The following is a 22,145-nucleotide window of genomic DNA, read 5'->3' on the forward strand; positions in this document are numbered from 1 at the left end:
AATAAATGTAAGTTGCACAATTATATTTCACAAAGCAGTTTCAAGCTGTTGATACATCAATTCAAAGAGTATTAGACAATGAGTAAAATTACTTGGACAACCCCCTGTACTATGACCCGATTGCTTGACACCCTAAAGGGTGGTTCAAATTATAGTTTCAAACTTTAGAGGTGTCAAGTAATCGAGCCATTGTATAGGGGGTGTACAAGTAATTTCCCTATTCTGTATTATTGCAATGATGATTGTATATCTTATAATCAATATAGAAGTCATATCAACACAGTATTGACAACCGGGCCATAGCACAGGGGGTGTCCAAGTAATTTTCCCTATTATGTATTATTGCAATGATGATTCTACATAATTATGCTTATATTCAATATAGAAGCCATATCAATGCAATATGATATATTTGTTAGTAATGACCTAATATGAGAAGACCAAAATATAATAAACAAAGCATATGATAAAGTACAAACATATTCATGATAAAGTACAAACATATTCATAAACGTGAACTCGGGAAATGTCAACAAGGCGTGTTTTGTCGCTTTGAACCCAAGAAAAAGGTTGGCAACTAGGCAACGCCTTGACACTATGCTTGGCATAGTGAAGTGTAGTTTTTTCCTTGGATACATGTAGGGGAGATTAACTAAGATGAATTAAAGAAATGTCAGCCATGAACAAAACACCTAAAGAAAAACAGAAAAGAAAAGGTTAAACAATTTTTTTGTGTGCCATTTTATTTGACGATTTTCTTTTTCTTTCCTAATTTGTGGTTTTCCAAATAAACATATATAAGTATTAATCAATATTTTGAAGCATTTACTTGTTATACTTAAAAGAAAATTGTGATGAGTTCCAGAAAACTAATAGGCTACACAAACCGAAACTAAATATATCTTCAAACCATGTTACAAAATTTCGACCGAAATTAGCAAAATCTTTTGGTTTCGGAAGAATCCGAAACAAAATGCATGGAGAAATGGAAGGAATATCAAATTTTGTCGAAATGTGAAATGACTGAAACAATGTATTGTTTCGCTCATTTCAGTAAAACGAGATCAATTTAAATACCTCATTTCAACCCTCCCCCATTTTGACTCTTTCACCAGCAAAACAAAAAGGCGTACCCGCTGCACAAGACTCCCGCATGTGTGAGGTCCGGGGGGCGAGAACTACACAGCCTTACCCCGAGAATGCCTAGAGGCTGTTTCAACCACTTGACCACCAGGTCACAACATTCATACCTTTTTTTATTGGACCAAGCATGCCCCTTTTTGACTCTTTCACCAGCAAAAGACTGAAATGAGTGAAGAGCCCAAAAACCTCAGTTTTGCTGTCGATTTCAGTTTCGCCTCTTTCAAGCCTTGGACTTTGATTGTGAAGCATCATCTTCAAACTTTGGGTAAAACTTAAGCATAATTTGCCTATTTTCACCAAATCGCAGGTTTGAATGTAAATTCCCAGATTCCTTCCAATTTTTAGTGTTTCCTTGCTTGAATTGGATGACTAACATTGATTAATCATGATACTAACATCTTGTGGGCATGAATCAAAATTTTTATACGGATTTGCTATTTTTATGAAATTGGGGATTTGCTATAGATGTAGCCGACCCCATCTAGATGAGATTTTCTTGACTTGCTGGTGTTGGGCTTCTTTCCTTTTACTTACGTTTCTCCTTTTTTTTTTCGCATGGATCCATGTAGCCGACCCCATTAAATTGGGATAAGGCTGAGTTTCTTCTTGTTGTTAGGGATTTTCTTGAAACATATTTTCCCAAAAAAAAAAAAAAAAAAAAGGGATCAAAATAGCTTGGTTGAGCTCAATTTTTTGTATGTTAGACACCATAGGCAAATGATGTAGATCAATTCTTTGGCAAGCATTGCACTAGCTGAAAGAGTCATAGGGATGGCCCATCACAACAATTAGTGGACCAGCCCACAAAGCCATAGAGCCAACCAGTTTTTAAACTGGGCCAGCCTAATCTGGCTGGGCGTTTATGGTCTCTCAAACCCAAATCATGGGGACAGATGTACTATCAATTGGAGTTTTCTTTTTCCAAAATTCTGCCTTGGACAGTAAGGCAAGCAAGAGATCGATTGGAGGCTTCTAGAAGGAGTTTCTTGGATTTGTTTCCTTGGTTTAGGTTTCCTTTTTTATGTTTCCTCTTTGTAACTTGTCAAAGGACAAGAGTTAGTTTCCTTTTTATGTTTTGTTTCTATTTTCCACTTCCTTTGGAGGCAAGCAACTAGCCGACCCCATTACGTTAGGATATGGCAGAGTTTGTTGCTGTTGTTTGGCGGCAAGCAACTCATGCCTGTATAATATAATCGACCCTAGAGATCATCCCCATGATTTTTAAGACGAATAAAATTCTTCATGCAAGTTCCATTGTCTTGTAAGAGGCTAAGTGACAGAGAGTCCAAACTGGTGAGATACCAGGGTTGAGAGAGCCAATATCCCGCTTCCCCTTCTTCCTATCGATTCTCCTTCTCTTTCCTTTCTATTTCTCTTGTTTCTTGAGTGATTATAGTTCTATCTGAGACATTGTTGGAGATCCTTTGAAGGTTCAATAACTTGCTGCTACTATTGAGATCTGAAGACACAAGAACAAGCCTGTGGCTCTCTGTTCTAGGTGTTTCTGGGTAGCATTCGTGTTGTCATATCTCCCAGACCCTCTGGCCATTGACTGCCATATTTTGAAGACACCTCCTGAAGTCCACTTGATCCATAGTTGGGGGCTTGGGGCACATCAGAGACCTGCTCCTCCAGTTCTTGAAAATCACCTCAAATCTGACCTAATTCAAGATTTGTCAGATACTCAGATCTAGAGTTTCAGCCACCAGATCAGGCCCATTTTTTGGGGGTTTATTGGGGCTTTACTAAACCCCACTCGACCAGGGCTTCAACGTCATCAGGGCTCTATTTTGCAGGCTCTTTGATTTCTCTTATTTGACCTAAAATTCCAGATTTCCAGTATTATTATTCTGTTCATGTTACAGTTTATTATTTGGGGGTTGGTCACAGATTATTTAAACATATTTTTATTGTTATTTGAGTCCCAATTACTATCTGAATATTGGTGATTTACTATAGTTACTTAGTTGCTGGATTTTATCCCTGTTCTACCCTAGCCGATTGGCTGTTGTATGGGTAATTATCTACTATTTTGGGGATTGTCAATATAGTGTTATTAGTCCTAACAGTAGGGTCTTAGGGAGTTGTTTATTGATCCTACCTTGGATGGTAACCTTACCTAGCCATACACTTGCAAATCTACAAGTTCATGCAGGTGCTTCTACTTTTTTAGCCTTTTTTTTTTTTTTTAAACTTTTGGACTAAAAATAATATAAAAAGTATGAAAAATTATAGGAAAAATAGGGATAAATATTCCGCTTCAGGTTGAAAAATCATGAAAATATTGTTGTTATGTTACTAAACGAAAAAGATTATTAATGTGTTATCCCATACTTGATTATTGTTGATTAAGTAATTTATATTTCTTAAAACATCAGAAAATAGTTTTATTTGGAAAAAAATATGACATAAAGGAAAAAATCAGGATGGCTATCTAGTTGTTTTATGAGTGTTACTTGATGCATGCTTGGGTGTTTGGGGGTAGAAAAATTAAGCTAACTACATTTTTGAGCTTTCGATGTAAGCAATGCTCCTGTATTTACTCTGCAACGATTTAACAGTGCAAAAGGTTTGCATCATGGTTAAGTATGATAGGAATATAGCATGGAAGCATGTACACCCTTGACTAGGGATAAGAAGAAAACACAATGTAAATATTGTGGGAAGAAAATGTAGGCTGGTGGGTCCACAAGACTGAAGTGGCATCTAGTGAGTGGCTTCAAGGATGTGAAGCAATGCCCCTACTGCCCTAGTAAGGTGCAGAAGTTCATGGCTGCCCGCTTGATGGGTAAGATATCTAGAGGAGGGTGAATAAGAAGAAGTTAAGGGATGAATTCAATAAGGCAGTGCTGGAGAAACATCCACCAACACAGTAGTAGTATGATAACGATGATACTATGCCTGGTGAAGTATAGATAGAAGCAGAGGGGAGAGACATGGCGTTCCATGGTAGATAGCAGAATTACACATTGGTAAGAACAAGGAAGAGCCAAAGAGGTGAGGGGTGGAGCTAGTTTCTCTAGACAAGCTGCACAAGAGACTGGTGGTAGTGGTTCAGTCTCTGCACAGGACAAGACTCAGAAGACGAAGCATAAGCAAACAACCTTGCCCTAGCAGCGGTCATAGAATGTGTGGGGATCCCAACTGGATAAACCTGTGCAATCTGACATCTTCAAACAACAAGATGCAAAACAGAAGAGGTTAAAGGATATGTGCTCTGACTGGAGATCAAAAGTTGTGATAGACCTTGAGTTGAGGTTCTTCAGGGAAAGGTTGACATGGCTTTCATATGTCATTGGGTCCAAGATCACTAGGGACGCTTTTACCCTCCGTATAACTCAATGTGGTATTGACGTTGGGGTGTATAACTTGGAATATCGAATGTTAGAAATATTTGGCAATTTGTGCTTATTGTCTATAATGACACATTTTGACAATGGTATCAATTTATGTATGATTGTAATGTTAAATGGTTTCACACTTTGACATATGCAAATTTTATGATTTTCATTCGTAATGCATTTTTTTAAGGGCAGAAAAAGGGCATTTCTGTATATTTTCGCGAAATCTATTAGATATCCTCTCTATTACGCTGAAATATTTTGCTTTCGATAAGGGGAAAAATGGGGTACCCTGCCAAAATCTTGAAACCTTGGGTGAAATTAGTTATCAATGAGTTTAAGAACTGTACAAAAACCAAACAATAGCAAGAAAAGTAAAATACCGGAAGTTTCTGACCAATTTCTGCAATAATCATCTCGTCGACCAGTCTTAAGAGGAAAAGTGTATTGTCACGCAATGGTTGTGACACAAAAATGTTGTCCTCAGAGGATAGTTCTACAAGTCTTCCAACTAAATCCTCAAAGATATCACGAAGTAAGTCCCGACATGAGAGGTCACCCTGCAGGCACTTAAAAATCATTCAATAAAAAGTCTACTTGACCAATAGTAAGGACATAAAACAGGGTGAGGGAAGACAATGAGATCCTGATGAGTCTGGAGCTTTTACATACTTGTTTGCACTGAACGAGTAGGAAATTCAATGTCTCTTCTAAATGCTGCCAGCCACCTTTCACAGATTGCATATAGTGACAAAGAACAACAGAAAATAAGTTCCTCACAAGATACTGTTCGTTTGTCTTATTGTCGCTTTGATTCCTTGGCACAGCTTTGTAGTTTTTAAGCACATCAAGCTTTGTAGATGTTGCGAGCCAGAAATTCCAACCATTTTCCTACAACACAATATGATTGATTACACGAAATTCATACAAGGGAAAAGATTATACGAAAAACCAATAGCATGCAATACCATCAGAGCTTCAATATTGGAAGGATTTGAATCAAGAAGATCAAGCAAATCCCTCAATATTTTCACTCTTGCAGATGTGTCCTTAGAGCTTGATAGAAATCTGAAAATGAGCCCCAACATCTGAGGAAGGAGGAAGTGGGAATTGTTTCCCTTACTCCTCTGCTTGTCAGCTTGATTATGCTTCTGCAAGACCTGGACATTAATCTCATACATAGCAGTTAGAAGGAAAATTCTGTTGCATGAAAAAAAAAAAAAATGAGAAACCAAACATCAGAAATAGAAAACAACTAAACCTCTAACAGATTACGTAAACTTAAGATTTAAATATTTTACATCACCTGTTTTGGGCTAGCACCCCCAAGAAGAACATCAAACAGGGTGGCACACAAAAGATCTGTTCGTTGAAACTTGAACAGTCTATCAGCTATTGCAGAAAAAATTGGTTGCGACCTTGTAAGGACCTTCCTATTGCTTTCTGAAAGGGATTTGGATCTTCCAACTCCAAGATTAAAAAATCTGGGACCCTTCTTCTCAGATGGAAGGCCAACCAAAAGTCTTCCAAGGAATTGCAAACCAAGCAATCTGATTGGTTCAGATTCCCTATAATCAAGCAGAAAAAATTAGTGTCAATTGAAATAGCAACATGATCAATAGCAAGGTTATTAAGGCGGTGAGGCGACCGAGGCGTTTAAAGGTCTTTCAGAGCTCTTTGGCAATAGGGCGGGCATAAGGCATTGCCTAATTGAATAAAGTGTTCTAGTATTTTATTTTCTATATAACCATTTTATTTGGCTCAAATAACATATTAAATACTACTCATATGCTAAATAAAGATTAAAGGTTCATACTTCATATCAATGCAAGATATTCATAAAAAAAAAATTCAATAAAGTGAATAAACTAAGTTCATCTTGATTAATCATTATCATAGCATATAATATAGATATATAATTACTCAATCAATATTGATAACCAGCAGCCAAGAACATCAAACCAGATTACCAGAACCAAGGAGCTACATATTCATCCAAAAAAAAATAAAAAATTTTGAGAGTTGCAGGTTGCAGCTGAAAAAAAAAAGAGAGCTGCAGAATAAGCCATAATAATATATCCAGCAGTACCATCTCACAAAGAATAAATCAGAAAGCTACCAGACACAAAAAGCAATGCTTATTAATCAAAAGAATAATACCCAAGCTACAATACACAATCAATATTGATAACCAGCAGCCAAGAATATCAAACCAGAACCACGAAGCTGCATTTTCATAAAAAAAAAATAATAATAAAAAAAAAATTAAAAAAAAAGAAGAAGAAGAAGAAGAAGAGAGAAAAAAAAGAAAGAAAAGAGACCTGCAGGTTGTAGTGAAGAAGTGAAGAAGATAGAAGGGAGACTGGGAGAGGAAAAGAAAGCAGGAAAAAACGCTGAAAAATCTCTCGTACTGCAGTGCCACACTTCCAGCTGCAATAATAATAATAAAAAATAAAAAATAAAAAGACAGGGAAATAGAAGAGATTAAGAGAAAGAAGAAGAAAATACAGCAGGAAGAAACCATAGAATGAAGAATAATAAAGAAGATGAATAAAATGCATCAAACAGTCCTGCCTTGGTCTGAGGAATGTTTGCTGGAGGAGTCTCACTACCGCCGGTGGAGTTTCGTCCCCACCGGAGAAAGATCCGAAGGGGGAAGGGGGAAGGGGGAAGGGGGAAGGAGGAAGGACTACTGTGTCTGCCCCAAAACCCTTGCCCGATTTCTCAGTTAGTAACGTAATGTGATTTGTGTTTTTTTGTTTTTGTTTTTGTTTTTGTTTTTGTTTTTTTGTTTTTTGTTTTTTTTGTTTTTATTTATATTGAGGTTTTCTATTTAGATATCCTTGATCCCATGCTTCTCATGTGTAAACTTCCCCATATACTTGCCAATCGATAAAATCTATATGGAATCGGTGGTAAAATAGTTATAAAAAAGTAAATAAAAAATAGGCATAAGGCGACCGCCTTGCCCATAAAGCGTCATAAGGCGTCGCCTTCGCCTTATAGCGCCTTAATAGTTAAAACGACCGCCTTACGTGCAGCCAATTAGGTGGTACACTGCCTTATGCTCCCAATACCGCCTTAGCGCCTAGGCATCGCCTTACCAGCGCCTTGGCGGAGCCTTAATAACTATGATCGATAGAATATACAATTGCTACTCAATTACTCATCTTATACTACATTCTTTGCCAAGATTTTTGAAATGGTTAGGTGCCCTCTCACTTTACTCTTATCTCTTGTTTTCTCCTGTATATTTATTTTCTATATTTAAGTGAGTCAGGTAGGCAGCCGACACTCTAGTATAACCCACCATTCACCCCTTGCATGTATACTCACATTTTTTGAGTGCTTTTTTCCTTCTCTGTTGCCATGCCTTATCGTTCTTCTAACATGACATCCCACTTTAGCAATGTGCCTCGCCGACAACAGGATAGTAGGCATGCCAATTCGCGAGTTATGAACCCATCCCATAAGCGTGGGATGAGATTTGCCTCTTGGAACATTGGATCACTGACGGACGAGTTTGGAGCTGATCGATGTTATGAGAAGAACAAAGATTAATATTTCCTGCATGAAGGGCTATAAAGCTAAGATGTTGAATGACTTCAAACTTTGGTATTCGGGAGACCAAAGTAGTCGAGGTGGAGTAGGTATTGTTGTGGACAAAGGCCTGACGAATGATGTTGTGGGTGTTAAGAGATTTGGAGACAGGATAATATCTATCAAGCTTGTGTTAGAGAGAGAGGTGATCAACATAGTTAGCGCGTATGCTCCCCAAGTAAGGATGGATGATAGTAGGTAAGCTACTTTTTTGGGAAAACATGAATAGTTTAGTCCAAGGTTTTGGAGATGGTGAAAAGATTATCATAGGAGGTGACCTGAACGAGTATGTCGGAAAAGAAAGGAGAGGATATGAAGAGGTTCATGGAGGGTATGTAGTTGGGGAGAGAAATAAAGAGGGGGTTTCAGTTTTGGACTTTGAGACAACATATGATCTATCCATCGTGGATACTTTTTCGAAAAGAGGGAGGAACTTTTAATTACCTACAAGAGTGGGCATCATACCAGTCAAATAGAATTCTTCCCCACTAAAAGATCTGAAAGATTGTTGTGTAAGGATTGTAAGGTTATCCCTAGAGAGAGCTTGGCTGCTCAACATCGATCGTTGGTCTTGGACTTGTTCCTAAGTTGCCGAAACGCAAGGTAGGGTATCTTGTTTGCCCTAAGGTAAAGTGGTGGAGATTAAAAGAAGATTCCTTGAAAGCTTTTACCAATAGTGTGGTCCAAAATGAAAAGTGGGATTCTAAGGGAGACGCCAACACGATGTGGAACGAGATGACGGACTGTTTTAAGAACGTTTCCAAGAAGGCTTTAGGAATGACAAAGGGTACTACGATGGCTACTCGAGAGACTTGGTGGTGGGATGAGGAGGTCCAGGCAGCCATTAAGAATTAGAAAGAGAGTTTTAAGACTTGGTAAAGACTAAGGAAGGTGGATCTCAGGATGTGGATTCAAAGAGGACTCTTGACAGGTCTTCTGTCTCCTTCTTATGTACACAATGCCACCTTTTTATTACTAGAACCTGAACCACCTCTTGAATGATCACTAATATCAATAATATCCATCTTTTTGTATTCCCTAATGTTAATCATAAAAAGGGAAATAGGTAAAGGGAAAGAAATGGAATTTCATCAGCAACCTTTTCATTCCCATTATTCTCCCTCCGAAGAGGATGCTGATGGGGAACAAAAAAGGGAATAAACTCAAGGAAGGTGACACTTTTAGAGAGAAGCCTTCGTCTGGAAGAAGGATGGTAGCATTTGTAACCTTTGGTAGTGGAGGAATAGCCAAGAAAGATGCATTTGAGAGCCTTGGGGTCCAGTTTAGTCCGAGAAGATTTATTAATATGGACATAACAAATACACCCAAACACCTTAGGGGGAAAAGAGAAAGAAAAAGACGTAGAAGACAAAGTGTCCAAAGGAGTTTTAAAACCAAGAAGTTTTGTTGGCATACGGTTGATTAAAAAGGTAGCAGCAAGGAGAGCATCGGACCAAAAAGTTTTAGGAACATGTATGCCAAAAAGAAGACTCCTACTGACTTCCACCAAATGGAGATTTTTCCTCTCAGCTACACCATTTTGTTAGGGTGTGTCAACATAAGCTAACTGATAGATAATACCATTATCAGTAGAAAAAAATCTTGAAGGTCACCATACATATACCCCTTAGTCAGTACGAACAATTTTAATTTTGGTGTCAAACTGAGTACATATCATATGATAAAAATTTTAAATATATCGTATACATCACTTTTATGCTTCATCAGAACAGTCCAAGTAGTACGAAAAAATCATCAACAAATGAAACAAAGTAATGATAACCAAGTAAAGAGGTAGTAACAGAGGGCATCCTAAACATCAGAGTGCACAATGTGAAAAGGAGCTGTAGATCTATTACAATGACAAAAATAAGAGGAATGATAGTGTTTCGTAAAAATACAGGGTTCACAATGAAAGAAATGGGAAGTAGAAAAAGAAGTAAATAAATGAGGTAATTGGTTCCTCATAATAACAAAAGAGGGACGTCCTAAACGTTGGTGCCCTAACATCACAAAATCTACAGAACTACTGTCAGTATGTCCACACACATAGGACTAAGTTGTAGCAAAAAAAGTTGATTGAGGTTCAAGTAAATAGAGTCTTTTTTCCTCACACCCATTGTCAATAATCCTTTTCGTTACCAAATTTTAGAAGAGACAATGAGAATGAAAAAATATAACACAATAGTTTAAGGATTTTATTAGGTGACTCACAGATAAAAGATTAGTGGCAAGGTTAGGGACATGAAGAGCAGAGTCAAATGAAATGGAGGAAGTAACAAGAATACTACCCTTACCAAAAATGGAGGAAATGGAGCCAATGGAGGACATGGAGCCATCAGCTACCCTGACCTTATCCCTACCAGAATAAACAAAGTAGGAATCATAGTAATGGGACATACTAGTCATGTGATCATTGGCACTAGAATCAATAACCCAATATGGAGCTGTCGAAGGAGCAGATGTGGAAACCTACAAGGCTACTAACGAATCTTGCATTGTAAGTGAAGAGGATGAGACACCTAGTTGTGACATGACCCTACGGAATGCTGTAATATCCTCCCTAGTAAGAGAGTTGTGCTCTGCCAGTATGCTTGGAGTAGATCCTGTAGTGTCACTCCCAATCTGTACAATGTGTGCTCTAACTCCCTTCTACAACCACCACAAGCACCATTAGATCCACCACACATACCAGAATGGCCATGAAGTACCCAACATCTCTCTTTAGTGTGCCCAGATTTCCCACAATGATTGCATCGGAATCTATCTCTGTTGACTCCACAAGGTGGCCCTTGGCACCTACCACCACCATGCCAATCTCTTTGAGAGTTAGTAGTAAGACTTGACCGCTCAAGAAGGGATGGAGTTTCATGGCCACCCGCCGAGTCTTCTCACCCTGTAAATAGTTACACACATTATCAAGGAATGGGAGAGGAGAGGAGACCGGCCCAAGATTTGTATCCAGATTGGATAATATTCTGGATTCAAATAACCAAGTAATATAAGAATACGCGCCTTTCAAGTGTTCGGTAAACCTTAGCTTCATCTTTTGGATTAGACAATTGGAGGTCTCTATAGTGATCATATTCTTCTCAAAGACCAATGACAATGTTGTAGTATTCAGAAATGTTCCTATCTCCTTGCTTCATGGTAATGACCTTTTTGGAGTAGTTGATCAACCTTAGCCAAGTCACCACTCAATTAGAAGTCTTGGCAACATTGTCCCAAATGTCATTTGCAGTCTCTTTTCTCATAGACCTTCTTCCAATCTCAGGTTTCACAAAAAATATCAGCCAAGTCATAACAGTGGAGTTCTCAGTCTCCCATTTCAAATACAACAGGTTAGTTGGGTTAGGATCTTGAATGGCACCTGTAACGTACCCTAGCTTCCCCCTACTCCGCAAGGAAAGCTTCACAGAGTGAGTCCCATCCAAATAGTTGGTATTGTCCAACTTCACACTATAGATCTAAGTATTTGGGTTATCAAAAGCCATAGGAGTAGGATTAACACTACTCGATGCACTGGCTGAAACTTCTCCAAGTCCACTGTCTTTAGACATATTGTAGAGGAGGAACCACACAAAAGATGGGGAGTGCTACCCAAATTTTCCTTCCCATATACTTTTAGAGATAAATCCAACAGAAGCAATTCGTCCCAAGCGAACTTCTCCAAGAAAAGGAATTTCACAGAGAATAATAAAGCATCCATAACAGTAATTTTTCAACTCTAATCACTTCTAGTATGTATTATAAAGTGGAATCATCAATCATTTCCAACCAACTTGATCAGATGAGAAGTTCCGGAAAAAAGAGCTTAAAGAGACACTAAAAAATGATGCTTTCATTTGAGTTACTGTGACCAGATCAGAGAGTTTTCAAACTTCACACTTATACCATCATTCAAGGACCTTAGGCAACCTGAAAAGTACCAGACCCTTGTCCGAAAAAGCTCCAGGTTGGGGAGAATAAAAGCTGCAACAGCAAGCCAACAACCAGGCTAGTGGCAGAACTGTTCAAGTAAAAAAAGTTGCAGGAAAAAAATGGGTAGAAATCACCAGCTTAGATCAACAACATCTGAAGATTGGCCCTTGGGCGACTCAAACAAAGCTGGTTCCATCTCCAGCTGAGCTCAGATGAGAGAGAAATGAAGACTTGCTCCCAGGGCTGCGGTAATGATGCCCTGCTTTTGGTTCAGCAAGATTTGAGCTGCACTCACAAAAGTCTCACATCCTGTTCCTTTGAGGCTTGCTTCCAGCTGTCATATGATGGGTTTCTTGAAATCTTCACATGGTGGTCTCTTCCCTAGAACCCTCTTAAATTCTAGGGTTCCAAAGCAAGAGAGCAGATCAAGATGGGTTAAGAATCAACTCTCAACTTTTCCCTGCTCTCATACCAAGTTACAATTTATGGATTGCAAGAAAACAAGAAGAAATATGAGAGTAGAAGGCTAGAGGAGAAAAGGAGAGAAGAAGAAGAGAAAGAGTGGTAGAATCATGTGTTGAGAGAATTTCGCTCTAACACATATATTGCTTCACTAATATATTTCATGGAATTACATACACCTCCCTAGGGAGGTAAAAAGGGAAAAATAAGAATTACAATATAACATAACTAGTTCCCATACTACCCTTAGAACATAATCTCTATCATCATGATCCGCCCAGTCAAGGGAACCTTCTTGAAATGCTTCTGATAATACACAAGGATAGATTTTCCTGCACCATTTCTGGTTAAGGGTGGTACAACAAAGAACCTGCTCCAGAAATTGTTGACTCTCCCTCAGTATTGCAGGAAATGCTTAGAGATTCAGAGAAGACATTCCTCTCGTTCCTCCTGTTCGATCACCAGAGGGATGATAGTAAGAGGGAATTCAAATACCATTGTTCTCCTTTCACCATCAAACCTCAGTTGCTTGATGCATATTTTGAATTCCTTCAAGTGTCAAGGTGCCTAAGTAGACCGGGGAAAAGGAGGGGGGGGGGTGTGGAGGGAAAGAAGGGGAGAAAAATGGGGAAGAAGGAGAAGTACAAGAAGAAGAAGAAGGCATACTTATAATTGGCATTAAGGGTAGTTAAAGCCTCAACGAGGCCTCAAGGCTGCTGGCCAGGCACCCAATGAAAAAGGTAAATTCCAAGAGGGATGGTATTTCAAAGTCTTCACCCAGTACAATAAAAAATGAGAACACATAAGCTGCCTGGTCCAAGGTTGAGGCAGGACAAGAGGCTGCAGGAGACGGAGTAGAACCTGTCTGATCTTCCTTCCATTTTGCTTTATCTTGTGGGTTATGCAGCAATTTTATGGCTGTTGGGAGACATTTGCTTTCCTGGGGATGTTCAATCAAGGTTTTGTTTCTCCTTGTCATTATGCTTTCTTTCTCATTTATATTTCTGGTGTGTGTCGTCCCAGGGGGGGGTCAATTATAAAGGTTCCTCCTTGTTGGAAAGGGTTTATATCAGAAGGTTCTCCTGAGGACTAAACTAACTGCAATGCTCTTTCATTGTAGCATCTTCATTCTTGTAACATATCTAAGATGTGACAAATAGATAAACCAGGACCAATAGAGAAAGAAGAAGAGATTGCTGAACCCACGATAGATTCAGACTGTAGGTCTATTGGGGGAAATTCCTTTATTTATAACTAGTGTAACAAAATGCAGTTGTAGACTAAATAGAAAACCTACTCTAAACATGAAACCAAATAATAATAAAGCAACCAATCTAACTTGGAAGGAAGCAACTATACTAGGTTGGGACAAAGCCCCCACTCGTGAAAATCTTGTTGTAACCATGGTTGGTGGAAAAAAATTCGTAACCTTACTTCTTTGCCCTTTTAGTATAATATACTTTTTTTTGTTCAATGAGGGTAAATCCTATCATTTCTCATGCCTACTTATTGGAATAGGAATTAGTGTGCCACAGGGGCACATTGGGGTTTTTCCCCCTCAACATACCCTAATTAGAGTGGGGGCTGGATGGGGGGTATAATTGTAAACACTTTATATGTTTTGTTTTGTCCTCCTATTATGACTCTATCATGATAGTCATGACTCCTAACATGATTCTATCATGATTTTATAATATAAATAGAGGACAACTTATGTGATCAGTTGAAGACACACTCCCATTCTTCCTGTTAACTACTGTGACCTCTGGGCCTGATGGACAAAGTCAAAATGACTACATGCCTTTTGGGACTAGCTCTGTGAAATTGGATGAAACTAAATACCTCGTCTGGTCCAGATCTACATATGTTACCATTACTGGTAGAGGCCTCACTAGACACATTACAGGGAAATTAAAGAAACCCTCTGATGAGGGTACCCCTCAGGATAAATGGGTCACTAATGACTCATTGGTAATGTCTTACTTGATTGTTTCTATTCATCAATCTATTTCTCGAGGACTTTTGGTATTAGATATTGTTTCTTAGATTTGGGCTGCTGCCAAAGAAACTTATGGGCAACTAGGGAATGATGCTCAAGTATTTGAACTTCGCAAGAAATTTCGTACCACTACCCAGCAGGAACTCTCTGTATCCAAATATTATGCAAAACTTCGAGCTCTATGGTATAAACTGGACCATTATGTAGATTATCATCCCAAAAATACCGAAGACAGTACTGCTTACACCAAACATGTGGACAAAATTAGGGTGTATGATTTCTTGGCAGGCTTGAATGTCGAGTATGATCAGATTTGTATTCAGATACTTAGCAAATCTATTTTCCCTACTTTGGAACAGTCTTTTGTTATGGCTTATATGGAGGAATCTCGTTGTATCTCTATGCTACATACTCCTACTACTGAAAAATCAGCTCTACAAACTGGATCCACTATCACCTCTGAAGGAGCAAATCAAACTGGTAATTCTATCAAGGAGATTGTTAAATATGAACGCTGCCACAAACCATACCATACCATACCAAGGCCAACTGTTGGAAGTTCCATCGAAAACCTACTGATTTTGAGGCAAAACTAAAGCCGATCAGGCTGAGACTGTGGACACTCCGCACTTGATATTGGGCTCTCCCAAGAGGAACTCCAGGTTCCATAAAATGATTCGGACTCTTATTATTTTGCTTACTGATAATGGAAAAGAGTACATGGAGGGTTAGTTTCAAAAATACCAAGCTAATCATGGGATTCTTCACCAGACAAACTATGTTGACACTCCTGCTCAGAATGAGGTGGTTAAACACAAGAATAGGCACGCGGGATATTGCTCGAGCCATGATGTTTGCTACATAGGTTCCACTCAGTATTGGAGTGAAGTTGTCCTCACCATAGTTGTCACGGCGCTAAGGCAAACCAAGGCGGTGGAGGATTGTCTAAGCGCTTAGGCGAGAAGGCACACGCCTTGAGGCGAACAAGACGACCGATTGTTATTTTTTATTTTTCCTATTTTCTAACATTATTTAGTAAGCTATATATACCTTGTATCATAAAAAATCAAGATTAAGCAACATCAAGTCATTAAAAATCGACATTTAGCCATATTAAATCATAAAAAATTAACATTAAGTCATATTAAGTTATAAAAAATCAAAATTTAGAGAAATGCTCTGGTTCTATAATAAGTTTGACTGGTCAAATGATATTATTTTTACATGAGACTTTTTGTATCAGTTATAATATAAAACCAGCTTTCCAACAAGTCTAAGATTAAATCTGAGTTGCAATGACAAAGTTATGTTCCGGTCAAACTTATTTTTAAGTACGCGAATACTGTTAAAATCGCTTAAATGAAAATAATTTTATGGATATCAAAACAAAAATTATTTTACCGGACTTTTGGTTTTTAGCAATGTTTTAACATGATAGAATTTATAAAATTTTCATAATTGAGAAAATCTCTAGCATTTAAAAGTTGAAAATCGCCCCTATAACCATAATCCAGTTTTTCTTCTTGGACTGGGTGGTTGACTTTTTATCCTTTTGGAATTTGATTTTTAAACTATTTTTATTGGATTTAAATAGGGGGTATTTGCTTATTTATGAATAATATCTTAAGTAAATGAAACTTAAATGATATTTGGCATAAATAAGTGCCAAAACACAAGGCGGCATGCAGTGCAATAAGGCGACTGTCGCCTAGGCCCCAAGCAAACTGCCTGGATGCCTAGTCGTCGCCTAGGCGACGCCTTGACAACTATGGTCCTCACAGTAGCCTACCTAATCAATCATATGCCAACTCGTGTCTTAACTCTTGAACTCCTGTTGAGGTTCTTCAAGGACTACATCCTTTTTGGTTCCTCTAAAGACTTTTGGGTGTGTTTGTTATACTAGAGACCATCATTCACCAGGAAAATTGGTACCTTGAAGTATGAAGTGTATCTTTCTGGGTTACTTTCCTACACAGAAAGGATACAAGTGTTACCATCATCCTACCCGGCGTACAATAGTAACAATGGAAGTTGTGTTTTATGAATCTGTTAGTTACTACTTATCGTCAACTCTTCAGGGGGAGTCTGGAGTTACTACTGAAGAAGAGATGACTCTTAATCTGCTTGCTTCACCAGTAAACCCACCATCAACCCCTCAGGATCCTTATGCTCCACAAGATAGTGAAAAGGCAGAACTAATTGTTCCAACTTAGGGGGAGATGACTCTAGTTCAGAGAACCATTGGTGAAATCCAATGACAAATTGATGAATCCACTCTTCAAGTTTATAATAAGAGACACCAGAAATAAGCAACTTTCGACCATCACCACTACTACAGCACCTGCACACATCCTTTGCCAACCCTGGATCCAGAACCGACTGAGTATCATACTTCAGGTATAATCTCTCCCTTTAATCAACCTATTGCCCTCAGAAAAGGCATTAGGACCTGTACTCAACACCCTATATCTCATGTTTCATATGATTCCCTTTCTCCCTCCTATCATGCCTTTGTGTATTCTCTTTCATCTACTTGTGTCCCTAATAATTGGCAGGAAGCTCTTATAGAAAAAAATGGAAAGCTGCAATGGAGAAAGAAATGGATGCCTTAAAAGGAATGATATATGGGAACTTATGACTCTTCTAACTAGGAAGAGACTTGTTGGTTATAAGTGGGTGTTTGTGGTAAAACAGAAGATTGATGGTTCTGTTGACAGTGGCTAAAGGGCTCACTCAGACTTATGGAATCGACTACTAGGAGACATTTGCACCAGTTGCCAAGTTGACCTCTGCGCGAGTGTTACTGTCATGTGCTGTGAAACTAGGATGAGAACTCCAACAACTTGGTGTAAAGAATGTTTTCCTCCATGGAGAGCTCGATGAGGAAGTTTATATGAAAATCCCACCAGGTTTCTCTAGCACAAGAACTCAAGGCAAGGTATGGAAGTTGAAGCGTGCTCTCTATAGTTTGAAGCAGTCACCTAGAGGGTGGTTTAGAAGATTTCACAAGGCCACGAAATCTGTGGGTTATGAGCAAAGTAATGCTAGCCACATATTGTTAATAAAGAGGTTTAGTGAAAAAAGTTACCATACTCATTGTCTATGTGAAAGACATCGCGGTAACAGGAAATGATAGCACTGAGATTGATCATCTCAAGGGTTTTCTGAGAAAAGAATTTGAGATAAAGGATCTTGGAAAGTTAAGGTACTTTCTTAGAATTGAAGTTGCCAGGTCCTCAAAAGGCATCTTTCTCTCTCAAAGGAAGTACATCCTTGATCTGCTGTCCGAGACAAATATGTTGAGTTGTCATCCTTCTGATATTCCTATGGAAGCTAGTAGCCGTCTCAAAGAAAAGGAGGGTAAACCAGAGGACAAAGGCCGCTACCAACGGTTGGTAGGAAAACTAATATATATCTCTCACATACACGACCTAAAATTATTGTGGCTATAAGTTTGGTCAGTCAGTTTATGCATATCTTACGATAATTGAAGTCAGCTCCAGAAAAAGGGATCCTCTTATCTCCTCATTATCACCTCTGAGTTGAAGCTTAAACAGATGTTGATTGGGCTGGCTCACCTGACAGAAATTCTACCTCTGGTTATTATACCTTTGTAGGAAGGAATCTTGTCACTTGGCGCATCAAGAAGCAGAATGTGGTGGCTAGATCTAGTGCCGAAATAGAATTTCGTGCCATGGCACGGGGGATTTGTGAATTACTATGGTTACGTATACTATTAGATGATATTGGTGTACCTGTTCGTCTTCCTATGATGCTTTATTGTGATAACAAGGCTACTATCAGTATTGCTCATAATTCAGTACACCATGATCGAACCAAACACATAGAGATTGATAGACACTTCATTAAAGAGAAGTTGGATGTTGGTTTGATTTGTAATCCTTTTGTTAAGTTTGGTGATCAACTAGCTGATGGGTTCACTAAAGGACTAGTTGGAAAGTTGTTTCATTCTAGTTTAGTCAAGTTGGGCATGTATGACATCTATATACCAACTTGAGGGGGAGTGTTGGAATAGGGATTAGTGTGCCGCAAGGGGGTACATTGGGGTTTCCCCCCCCTCAAGGGACCCTAATTAGAGTGGGGCGGCTGGATGGGGGGTATAATTGTAAACACATTTTTTTTTGTACTCTATCATGATAGTTATGACTCCTATCATGAGTCTGTCATGATTTTATATTATAAATAGAGGACTTTGTGTGATCAGTTGAAGGCACACAAGCATTCTCCCTTTCTTCCTATTAACACTACTAAAAAATGTGCATCTTTTAATAATGACATAATAAAAAGTCACTTTCAACGTATTTTGAAGATCCTTTTTTCCACTACATTAAATAACTCTCTCTCTCTCACACACACACACACACACACACATATATTCGTACGGTAACCACTAGAATTGGCAAATACACATGCAAAAGATTCCACTATAGTACATTCAAGGTTTTAGGTATTGGTAGGTATCCTATCGACAGGTATCGATATGAGAAATACTTTGAAAAAAAAGTTTGTATCGACCGATATGATCTGACACAGGTAAGATACACTTGATATATACACCTCCTTTAAACCAGCAAAACAGAAACCATGAGTGAGATACGAAACTGAGAGCAACCGAAGACCTCGAAAACTTTTTTGTCTCTTCGATGCGAGTTGGAGGAAATTGTCTAAAATAAAAAACAACCTTAATCTTCACCATTCAACAAATTTGGGGACTCACAGTGCTCAAATACTGGAACAAAACAGATTTAGGCAAAAAGTGGTAAAGTTGCAGATCTCTTTCTTTTTGGGGTGCTCAAATCACTTTTTTTTAATTTTTTTTTTAGTTGTGCAACATTAGATTAGGTAAAAACTATTCAAATCCTTACATCAAGCTGATACAGATTTACATATTGTATAATAAGGAATCTTATGCTTCAAAACTGTATTGTAAATGTACCATAAAGCATATCCATGAAACCACCTCTCTACGAACCAGGGATAAGGCTACATACATTGTGACCCTCCACAAACCCCACAGTGGTGGAAGCCTCGTGTAGTGGGTACAGTTTTTTTTTTTTAACTTTTTAAATAAAACATATTCATGCGTATTTTTAGGGTATCATGGATCTCTTCGATACGATACGTTATGTCTCTTAAAATCACGCCTCCTATACGATACCTGATTCCGACACTTAAAATCCTTGCATACATTAACTACTAGAATTAGCAACAACAGATGCAAAACATAACCAACAGATGCAAAACATAACTCTTATCTTTTTATATATGCGACATTTGAATTCTGCATTTGATGGCATGATATAGAAACATCACATCATAAATCATGAAAAGCACAGAAGAGACAATTAGAAATGACACTCTGGATGTCTAAAGTAAGTCTCCAGAGAATAAATTGTGTAGCATTGGGCTCAATTGCAAAAAAATTACTGTCTAGGGAAGTGTTTCAACAACTATTGACATCAGAATACAGATGGTGTACCTCTGAAGGAGATTAACAAAAATGTGACAGCCACCAAGAAAATTAACTTGTTCCAGAAAAGAAGCAAGTAATGGCTTTTGAGAAACAGCACGAATAACCATATGTAACACATCCTCGACACATGCCATATCTTGACTTCTCTCAAAGAAAGCTATCAGTGCTTTTACATCTGAGGCCACAATGTTCTGCCTGCAGGATGAGATACCTCTGAATCAGAACTTAAAAGAGTGATAAGTTTGATACTAAACAATACTTCATGTCATAATATCTTATCGACTAGAAATTTAGAAATATGCATACGAGAGTGCCAACTGGGCAGGCGCTTAACCTGAGACTCATTTCACCAAGACTCAATAGAACAAGACGGATTTTACGAATTTCTTCTCGACTCGGTCTCTCTCCAACTATTTGTTTACTGAGAGGATGCAAAAGAGGCACGCTGCCAAAAGCAGAGGGAGATTTCGGATTGTCCCAGTAAAACTGACGTATTATATCAATAACACGTGGAAGCCGACAAACATTTGTAAGCAGTCTTGGGTCGTTGTCAAGTTGCTGTGTAAGGAAAATATACAGTTCACGCTGAACTTTGTAAACTGTATAGACCCAGATAAGAGGATTAAGAAAAATGCTCAATATAGCATCTCTCACCAGCAGCTCTGACAAGCCTGGTTGGCACCAAAGCAAAATTAGTACAGAATGTAGTATGAATTTTCTGATGGGAGGAAAACAAGGAAAAACACACTCCTGATTTCGCAGAATTTTTCTGGTTGCGTGTGTGTGTGTGTGTGTGTGAGAGAGAGAGAGAGAGAGAGAGAGAGAGTTGGATTACCACAATTTGCCACAGCGTTAAACATATGTTTCAAAGCTGACAAGGTTTCCAAATTAAGCTGCTGGGGTGGAACTGACTGCAATAAAAATCCCAGAATGGAAAATCCAGAAATATGATGCATTTGTTGCTGATTTGCTATATCCTCATCCAGGAAAGAAGCTATAAGATTAATAACTTCAGCTGCAAAACAATTCCTAGTGATAGATCTAAGAATTGTCTCATCAGTTTGTTCACCTTCAGAATCTTTAAATCTATCAAACTGAGTCAAAAGGGGGAAAAATACTGAGATGCCTCCCACGCAGTAAATTATCTGTTGCAACAAACGACGAGAACATAACTGTGTTCCAGCCATAACTGCAGCTTCAAATGAGTTCTTGTCCAGTGCATGATCCAGCAGTGGTGAAACATTAAATAAATTTCTGCTATCACTGGCCTGCAAAGAGATAATACTAGATCAAGATTTCATAGTGGCAGGTGGCAGCCAAAAAGAGTGCAACTAAAAGGAAATTCTTCCTGGAAAGGAAATAACCTGTGCATTGAGACCAAAAATGATTCTTGATGCAAGACCATCCTTTGGATCAAGGATTCCATTGGGAAAAGGGTAACCAGAAGAAAGTGCCACTTCATTATCAAGGAATGAATACATATAACTTGGTCCTAGAGAATAAATGCCTAAGATTTGCTCAGAAGAAATAGCATCACCAAATATATAAACTGGACCAATCTGTCCAAGAAAAGGAGAACAATCTCTGACAGAGAACAGCGGGTTCTCTTCTTCATACATAGCTGGACTTATTTTTGCTCCGATCGAACAACGTGTTAAAGCTTCACTAATTTTTGGATACCTGAAACATGTAATGTGAAAGCCAGGAAAGTCAATTACGCAGATAATTAATTATCTGAGACCTGTGACAGCTCTGGATGCTTTCTCAACCAAAACAAATAATGGATAGAGAAGAGCAAAAATCAAAGATTAACAACACCTGCATTTCTCAGATGATACAAGATCACCATCAAGATAACATCGCAGTATGCTTCCGCCAGAAAATGCTCTCCCGATGCTATGAGTTACACAAAGGAAATGCCATTTCTTTCGCACAAGGTTCAGATGCAACGCAACACACTGCCGTTTTTGATTGATAGACTGCGAGACAAAAGCATTGTCATTGCTATATGGAGCAGTTATACTTATATGAGACAAAAAAGACAACATCAATAAGCTGGGAAGAATTTACAAGCTAGAACAGTGCTAAGTGGAGCATATTCAACCTTCTGTTGAGAAGTTCATATGGAAAAGAAGGCTGATGCAAGGCCCAGATGGTCAACAGTACCTAGGAAAACCCTTAATCT

At 38.5% G+C, this 22,145-nt stretch overlaps 1 protein-coding gene across 6 annotated transcripts in view; it reads right to left on the bottom strand.

Annotated features, from left to right (window-relative positions):
* Window positions 1–22,145, bottom strand: part of LOC122073993 (BEACH domain-containing protein B-like) — an 83,789-nt gene that overhangs the window by 13,119 nt on the left and 48,525 nt on the right. For all 6 annotated transcript variants that reach the window (XM_042638752.1, XM_042638753.1, XM_042638754.1 and 3 more), the window contains 9 exons: window positions 21,779–21,939; window positions 21,325–21,640; window positions 20,796–21,228; window positions 20,295–20,631; window positions 19,967–20,155; window positions 5,791–6,052; window positions 5,453–5,644; window positions 5,157–5,375; window positions 4,868–5,044 (listed from right to left, as the gene is read on the bottom strand). In XM_042638752.1, the coding sequence (XP_042494686.1) occupies window positions 4,868–5,044; window positions 5,157–5,375; window positions 5,453–5,644; window positions 5,791–6,052; window positions 19,967–20,155; window positions 20,295–20,631; window positions 20,796–21,228; window positions 21,325–21,640; window positions 21,779–21,939 (2,286 nt within the window). The remainder of the gene's footprint in view (window positions 1–4,867; window positions 5,045–5,156; window positions 5,376–5,452; window positions 5,645–5,790; window positions 6,053–19,966; window positions 20,156–20,294; window positions 20,632–20,795; window positions 21,229–21,324; window positions 21,641–21,778; window positions 21,940–22,145) is intronic.

This window comes from Macadamia integrifolia, chromosome 3, assembly GCF_013358625.1.
Source record: "Macadamia integrifolia cultivar HAES 741 chromosome 3, SCU_Mint_v3, whole genome shotgun sequence".
Taxonomy (NCBI): domain Eukaryota; kingdom Viridiplantae; phylum Streptophyta; class Magnoliopsida; order Proteales; family Proteaceae; genus Macadamia; species Macadamia integrifolia.